The following is an 8,738-nucleotide window of genomic DNA, read 5'->3' on the forward strand; positions in this document are numbered from 1 at the left end:
GCTAACTCATGCTGGTAAGGAAAACTTCCTAATTTTGACTCTGGGTAAAGTTGCTGTTTCAGAAAAATGGCATTACGACTAATTCTTGTTTAGCGCTTGGCCCAAGAAAGCCATTTTAAATCTTGCCTCTACAAAAAATTTTTAACACAAAAACTTCAAAACACACAAAAAATGACTTCAAAGGCTGTTGAAATCATTGCACACACCGCTGACTTCATAATATTTCAAGTGGTCAGCAGTTTCTCCACATTGTCATTGGCTTTTAGCGGAGTGGCCATTGCTGACTGGATTTGCTCCGCAATCTGTGACCTCGGGTGCTGGGTACGGACACCTACAATCTTGCTGCACATGGCTTTGCACCCTGGGACGTCCACCTCTGGATCTCCCAGTCTTGAAGCTTTTTCATCCATGTAAGAAAACGGGCTCTTGGGTGTGGGCATCCACCCGCAAGGTACAAAGGAGGGATGTGGGTTAGAGGAGAAGAAAGTTAATGCTCAGTATCATTTTGTCAACTTTTATAAGAAGAAATTGGAGGAGCTCATGGGTTTTAACCCATGATAATACTGGCAATTGGAATGCGAAAGTTAGAAACAAAGAAGAAGGATCAGTAGTTGGAAAATATGGCCTTGGTGATAGAAACAATGCCAGAGATCGAATGATAGAATTTTGCAAGAGCAATGATTTCTTCATTGCAGATACCTTCTTTCACCAACATAAACGGCGACTATACACATGGACCTCGCCAGCTGGAACGCATAGAAATCAAATTGAGTACATCCGTGGAAAGAGACAATGGAAAAGCTTAATATCATCAGTCAGAACAAGACCAGGGGCGATTGTGGAACAGACCATCAATTGCTCATATGCAAGTTCAAGCTGAAACTGGAAAAAATCAGAGCAAGTCCACGAGAGCCAAAATATGACCTTGAGTATATCCTGCCTGAGTTTAGAGACCATCTCAAGAATAGATTTGACACACTGAACACTAGTGACCGAAGACCAGACGAATTGTGGAATGACATCAAGGACATCATCTATTAAGAAAGCAAGAGGTCACTGAAAAGACAGAAAAGAAGGAAAAGACGAAGATGGATGTCAGAGGAGACCCTGAAACTTGCTCTTGAGCATCAAGCACCTAAAGCAAAAGGAAGAATTGATGAAGTAAAAGAACTGAACAGAAGATTTCAAAGGGCCTCTCGAGAAGACAAAGTAAAGTATTATAATGACATGTGCAAAGAGCTGGAGATGGAAAACTAAAATGGAAGAACACGCTCGGTGTTTCTCAAGCTGAAAGAACTGAAGAAAAAATTCAAGCCTCGAGTCGCAATAGTGAAGGATTCCATGGGGAAAATATTGAACGATGCAGGAAGCATCAAAAGAAGATGGATAGAATACACAGAGTCATTATATCAAAAAGAATTAGTCGGTATTCAACCATTTCAAGAGATGCCATATGGTCAGGAACTGATGGTACTGAAGGAAGAAGTCCAAGCTGCTCTGAAGGCATTGGCGAAAAACAAGGCTCCAGGAATCGATGGAATATCAATTGAGATGTCTCAACAAAAAGATGCAGTGCTGGAGGTGCTCACTCATTTGTGCCAAGAAATATGGAATACAGCTTCCTGGCCAACTGACTGGAAGAGATCCATGTTTATGCCTATTTCCAAGAAAGGTGATCGAACCAAATGTGAAAATTTTAGGACAATGTCATTAATATCACACAAAAGCAAAATTTAGCTGAAGATCATTAAAAAATTGTTGCAGCAGTATATCGACAGGGAACTGCCAGAAATACAGGCCAGTTTCAGAAGAGGATGTGGAACCAGGGATATCATTGCTGATGTCAGATGGATCCTGGCTGAAAGCAGAGAATACCAGAAGGATCTTTACCTGTGTTTTATTGAGTATGCAAAGGCATTCGACTGTATGGATCATAACAAACTAGGGATAAAATTGGGAAGAACACTTAATTGTGCTCATGAGGAACCTTTACATAGATCAAGAGGCAGTTGTTTGGACAGAACAAGGGGATACTGATCGGTTTAAAGTCAGGAAAGGTGTGCATCAGGGTTGTATTCTTTCACCATACCTATTTAATCTGTATGCTGAACAAATAACCCGAGAAGCTGGACTATACGAAGAAGAACGGGGCATCAGAATTGGAGGAAGATTCATTAACAACCTGGGTTATGCAGATAACACAACCTTCCTCGCTGAAAGTGAAGAGGACTTGAAGCACTTACCAATGAAGATCAAAGACCACAGCCTTCAGTATGGATTACACCTCAACATAAAGAAAACAAAAATCCTCACAACTGGACCAATGAGCAACATCATGATAAATGGAGAAAAGATTGAAGTTGTCAAGGATTTCATTTTACTTGGATCCACAATCAACAGCCACGGAAGCAACAGGGAAGAAATCAAAAGACTCATTGCATCGGGTAAATCTGGCACAAAGGACCTCTTCAAAGTGTTGAAGAGCAAACATGTCACCCTGAAGACTAAGGTGTGCCTGACCCCAACCATGGTATTTTCTATCTCATCATATGCGTGTGAAAGCTGGACAATGAATAAGGAAGACCGAAGAAGAGTTGATGCCTTTGAACTGTGGCATTGGCAAAGAATATTGAATATACCATGGACTGCCAAAACAACGAACAGATCTGTCTTGGAAGAAGTGCAGCCAGAATGCTCCTTAGAGGCAAGGATGGTGAGACTGCGTCTTACATACTTCGGGCATGTTGTCAGGAGGGATCAGTCCCTGGAGGAGGACATCATGCCTGGCAGAGTACAGGGTCAATGGAAAAGAGGAAGACCCTCAATGAGGTGGATTGACACAGCGGCTGCAACAATGAGCTTAAGCATAACAACGATTGTAAGGATGGTGCAGGACTGGGCAGTGTTTCCTTCTGTTTTGCATAGGATCGCTATGAGTTGGAATCGACTCTACGGCACCTACCAACAAGAACAACATGGGTTTTAATGAAAGCCAAAGCAATGGTTATTTCAGTTCCTTTCTTAATCTACCCTTGAGACAGCTTCAGAACCCTCCAAAACCCGCCCTATGCCCACAGGTACTTGGTAGAGACTTAGCTTACAGTCTCTGGCTGATAATTCTACTAGCTGATTATCTCCAGGTCCAAGGCTGCTGTCTGGGGCATCTATTAACATTTCCCCTGAGTGGTTTGTTTCCTTGTGAGTTTATAGCTTGTGATTGACATTTTTTTCTTTCAGAGAGTTTTTGTTTGCTAGGGGGTGGTGATGGTTCAGAGACAGAACTCTTACCTTCTATGTAGGAGACCCAGCTTCGATTCCCTGCCAGTTCACCTCATGCTCAACCACCACCCATCTGTCATTGGAGGCCTGTGTGTTGCTGTAAAGCTGAGCAGATTTTAGAGGAGTCCAGACTAAGATGGAATAACCAGAAAGGGCTGGTGATCTGCTTCTGAAAATCAGACAATGAAAATCCTAGCAATCATGACATTCCAATCCACACCCCATCAGGTGGATGGCGCAAGACTGGGAAGAGTTTCATTCCGTTCTTCATTGGGTCTCCATGTATCAGGGGTGAATATCACAGAAGTTAAAACAAGGACAACAGCCACCCAATAATACTAAAGTGACTTATGTAGTTATTTAAGAGGTGTAAAATCCCAAATCACCCAGAGAGTTTAAAGCTGCTCAATGGTATCCTACTTTGCTCCTATCCCTTGGAAAGAAAATGAGCCATAAATTTCAGGTTGGGAGCGACTGCTCTCTACTTTACTCAGATACCCAGAATATTTGAAATTGATGATGTAGCGTGAAGTGCTATCTGCAGTCTCTCTATCACATGCAGACACATGCACACATGCAAAGTCACAGGCACACAAACATGTACACACAGACATGCACGTGCCCACACATGCACAAGCACATACATACCACCCAGACCAATGCTCTCCTCTTCCTCCTCTACGGAGCCCCATTCTCCTGTTCTTTCTTCCTCCCCCTCCTTCTCTTTTTTCTCCACCTTCTCTTCCTCCTCCTAACACCTCTTCTTCTCATCTTTCTCTTGCACCTCTTTTTCTTCCTTCTTCTCCTTCTCTTCCTCCACTTTCTTCTCATCTCCTTTTCCCTCCTTCTCCTCCTCCTCTCCTTCCTAATCCTCCTCTTCCTCAGAGCCCCTTCTCCAATGGACATTTGGGTAGCCTTCCCCCAGGGTCCCAGGCCCAGGGCGCTCTGACTGCAGGAACAATAGGGTAAGGCACAGTGCACTGAGTTCAGGGTAGACCCCACCCCAGGGTTTCTCATCTTCCTCTCTTTGCACTTGCCCCTGGAATGAAGGCTGTGGGCCCACAGATCTCCCACTGTGGGTCTCATTCGCAATTAGAGGGACCACCCACCTCCTGCAGAGCTATAGGTAGCCTGGCAGTGACTGAGAGCTCCAAAACCCTGCCTAATATGGGATGTGGTGAAGTTTTTCTTAACCCTTCCCCTCCTGGGCAGCTCCCCCAGGCCCCCCCCAGCCCCCTAGACCTCAGTGGTACCACAGTGCCATCTTGAGTCCAAAAAAGGAAGCACCATCAAGTTTTATCCCTTCTGCTCTGGCCCAAGTGACTCTAGGAACTGTGCATATTCAAAACCAAACACCAAACCATTGACTTAGCTTCTGAGTTACAAGGAACCCATGTGTTACAGAGTAAAACTGAGCTCCACAAGGTTTTCTTGACTGTAATCTCTGTGGAAGCAGATATCCAGCCCTTTCTTCCCTGGTTACGGTGAGTGGATTTGAACTGCCAACCTTCCGGTTAGTAGTGGAGCACAAACTTGTCCACCACTCAGGGGCTTCTGTGTAGGCAGCAGAGTGCATATTCCAGGATATTCTAGAAGTTTTGCAATCAATTTTCTTGAACCCTAATCCCAGCACTAGTCCTAACCCTATGTGGTGGTTAACGTTATGTGTCAGTTTGGCCAGACCATGGATCTCATGGTTTGGCAGATATTATGTAATCATCCTCCACTTTGTGATCTGATGTGCGCAGCCAATCAGGTGGGAGGACAATTTCCTTTGGGGTGTGGCCTGCATCCAATGTATGTGGTTGTTCTGGCAAAGCTCACACTCTCTCTCTCAATCCTGCGCTCATCGCTTGATTGACCTCCAGTTCCTGGAGAAACCTTCAGCCTGCCACATGACCTGCAGATTTTGGATTCACCAGCTCCTGCAACCACGTGAGTCAGGAGAAGCCTCTAGCCTGACACCTGACCTGTGGATCTGGGACTTCCCAGCCTCCACAATTGTGTGAGCCACTTTCTTGAAATAAATCTTCTTATATGTCTTCCTATACGCTCCTTAGAAGTAAGGATGGCGAGACTGCGTCTCACATACTTTAGACATGTTGTCCGGAGGGATGAGTCCCTAGAGAAGGACATCATGTTTGGCAGAGTACAGGTCAGTGGAAAAGAGGAAGACACTCAAAGAGGTGGATTGACACAGTGGATGCAACAATGAGCTGAAGCATAACAACAATTGTAAGGATGGCTCAGGACATGGCAGTGTTTCATTCTGTTGTGCATAGGGTCGCTATGAGTCGGAACCAACTCGATGGCACCTAACAACAACAACATATGTCTTTATATATACCCCTCACTGGTTTTGCTCATCTAGAGAAGCCAGCCTAAAACACCCAAACTCTATTCCTTTGAGTTATTATGTTTACTATCCTAAGCTCATTCTACTTAACTCCTGTTGCATATCTGACAGTTGTCATCTAACTGGGATTTTCTCCCTTTCAACCACGTTCTGAAGGGGAGAGAAATAGAGTGAGGGATAGAAGGAAATAATATCTTCTCTAAAACAGTAAGAAAAACTCAGCACTTGAAGTAGGAGGTTCTTTCATCTCCGTTACTGAAGATATACAAAAAAGCCCTACCCCCCACCACACAAGGGAAACCATCAAGGTAACCCCAGTAAATACAGATCAGTATAGCACTGGGCAGACATTTCTGTCACCTTCTAATGATTTCCTTCCCTCCACCTACAACCACAGTGCTTCAGGAGTTCTCCTGTGATCTGGCCTCCTCCTACAGAAAAGTCAGCTGATGTCCTAGTCTACTTCTTTCCCTGGGGAGTGGAGGACAGAGGAAGGCTCTGCTCAGGCTTCTAGGAGAGGCAAGGAGAGAGGAGGAGTATGTGGTTTGTGCACAGGAAGGAGGTGGCCATGCCACACTGTGTCTAAGCTGCTGGCACAGAGGTACACGGCCAAGTTCCCCGGTTCTACAGCCGGGATCCTCAGCGTGGAAGATGACCCGTCAGGGTTCTCCACTGAGAACCGATCCTCAGGTATCCCCGATTTGTCTGCTTCATCTTTATTGTGGAAATAAGTCAGGAGCACCAGGCCCTATCCCCGGGTCTGTCGGTACCAGAAAAGGCCAGCATGACCAGAAATTGGATCACACCTGAGGGCTACAGACTGGCCCCTCTTTGTGACCCTGTGCTTGGGGGCTTGGGAGACTCCAGCACCTCTGTGACCTGAGGAGACAGATGCTGGGAACAGAATGGGAACAATGATGGGAATCACCACACAGACAGACACACACACACATCACACACACCACACATACAGTCACCACATACAGCCACACACAAACCACACGTGCACACACATACACACCACATATATTGTGCATACACACATACCATACAGGCACACACACCACACACACACATACACACAACACATACACCATACACATGAACATAACACACATACCATATACACACTCAATGCATACACCACATAAACACAGACATCACTCACAACACACATACCACACACTCATACCACATACACGCACCACATACAAGCACACATGCACACTCACACATGCCCCCATGCATGCACGCGCACACACCACACACTGGAACTACTTGGTGTCCAGGGACTCACCTGCCCCCAGGAAGCAGAGGGCCACCCAGCGGTGGAGCCTGGAGCCCGTGGTGGGTTGGGCAGGACTGGAGGATTTGCTGGGGCAGGGTTTTGTGCACAGGAGCAGAGGAGGAAGTGTCCCTTTCCCCACAGTCTCATCAGTTCCCATGGCCTCAGGAACATGTGCCCACATTATAACACACTTGCATCACGGATTTGAACATGTATAAGCTCCCTTTGGAAACCCTGGCAGCATAGTGCTTAAGAGCTACAGCTGCTAACCAAAAGGTCAGCAGCTCGAATCCACCAGGCGCTCCTTGCAAACCGTATGGGGCAGTTCTACTCTGTCTTACAGGGTCGCTATGAGTCGGAATCCACTCTACTGCAGCAGGTAAGCGCTCTTTAAAAAAATCACCACAGGGGTCCTGGCCCACTGCCCCAGTCAAAGACCCATGTCCCCTGCATTCTCTTCTCTCTGTGAGAGACTATGTCTCCATGTCGCATGGCAAAGCCCTGCCACTCAAGTCTCCGTGCCACAGAAACAGTTCTTCTCCTCTTCTTTATGGAAGGAGACTTAGCCTCTTCGTCCAGAAACAGCAGTGTGCTATATGCCCTAGAGCGTCTCCCCGTGCTTCCAGAACCCACGAGGCTGTTACAGAGGGTTCAACTCCTCACTTCAGGGCTAGAGGAATGCCCAGGTGTTCCATAGTCACTAAAATATGTCCACTTTCATTAACTGGACACCGTAGTTACAAACTCCCTTTCCTTCAAGGGGAGCATGGTTGGAAAAGGTCAAGCATTTGGGAGCCAGGCAAGGGTCTCAGGGACAGGACACACTGCAGCTCTGTGTGATTGTTGCTAGCCCACAGACACACAGCTGAGTCCCATCACTAGATCCTGGCTGGCTGAGAGTGGCCTGAAGCTAGACCTCAGCAGCAACAGAGGCCCCTGCGCCTGCCACCCCAGCTCTGAGGTCCCCAGGCTGAGTGGGCTGCGTGGGTTCCCTGAACTCTTTTTGTGAGGGGCTGAGGTGGCTGCGCAGCGCTGTGGAGACACTGCTGGCACAGAAGTACACAGCTGTCTGCGAGGGGGCAGCCGACCCAACCATGAGGGGGAAGTCCTCCGTGTTTGATCTGGAGACACTGTACCCCTCAGGGACATCGCCTTTGTAGGTATCAGGAACACTGTTAGAGTAGTGGATCAGCCGCAGGCCCAGTCCCGGGTCTTGTCGGTACAAGTACATGAAGTTGTGGTTCATATCCTGGGTGCATTGCACGGTCATGTTCCCTCCTGTCCTTGTGATCTTTTGCCTTGGGGTCTGCGTGATGCCAGCATCCCTGTGCCCTGTGGGGACAGAGACCAAAGCTGGTGCCAAGGCCATAGGGAAAAGTTGGGGCAGGATCGGGAAATCCCAGGAGAGGGGAGGCTCCTGCCCAGGACACACCTGCCCCCAGGACAGCCAGGACCACAGTGCACAGGAGGCGCATTGCAGGAACCGGCTCTGGAGGAGCCCTTCTGAGATGTCACCCTCCTGTCCCAGCCTGGCCCCAGAGCAGCCTCCCCAGTGGCCACGCCCACTCCCCCCACCCCCTAGGAAACCTCAGATAAAAAACAAAGCTGCAGCCAGCAGCTCAGATTGGGAAGAATGCAGTCCTCTGATTTGCACAAATCTTATGAGGAGATGAGTCTTTCCGGCTTTCTGCAAAACAGTTCATGGAATTCCTCCTTGACTCACTGGCTTTTGTTTACCTAACTATCCCTGCAGTCCAGAAAGCCAGGGGAGATCTTTGGGGCTTCCTGCTGCCATTTATGACTCATGTGTCCCAG

At 47.3% G+C, this 8,738-nt stretch overlaps 1 gene segment (V, D, J or C); it reads right to left on the minus strand.

Annotated features, from left to right (window-relative positions):
• Positions 1–7,833: 7,833 nt before the first annotated feature.
• Positions 7,834–8,398, minus strand: LOC126082158 (T cell receptor beta variable 6-4-like). The segment is given in 2 exon segments: positions 7,834–8,255; positions 8,356–8,398. Coding segments are annotated over 2 exon segments (465 nt in total).
• Between the last annotated feature and the right edge of the window lie 340 nt (positions 8,399–8,738).

The sequence above is a fragment of the Elephas maximus genome, chromosome 8 (assembly GCF_024166365.1).
Source record: "Elephas maximus indicus isolate mEleMax1 chromosome 8, mEleMax1 primary haplotype, whole genome shotgun sequence".
NCBI lineage: Eukaryota > Metazoa > Chordata > Mammalia > Proboscidea > Elephantidae > Elephas > Elephas maximus.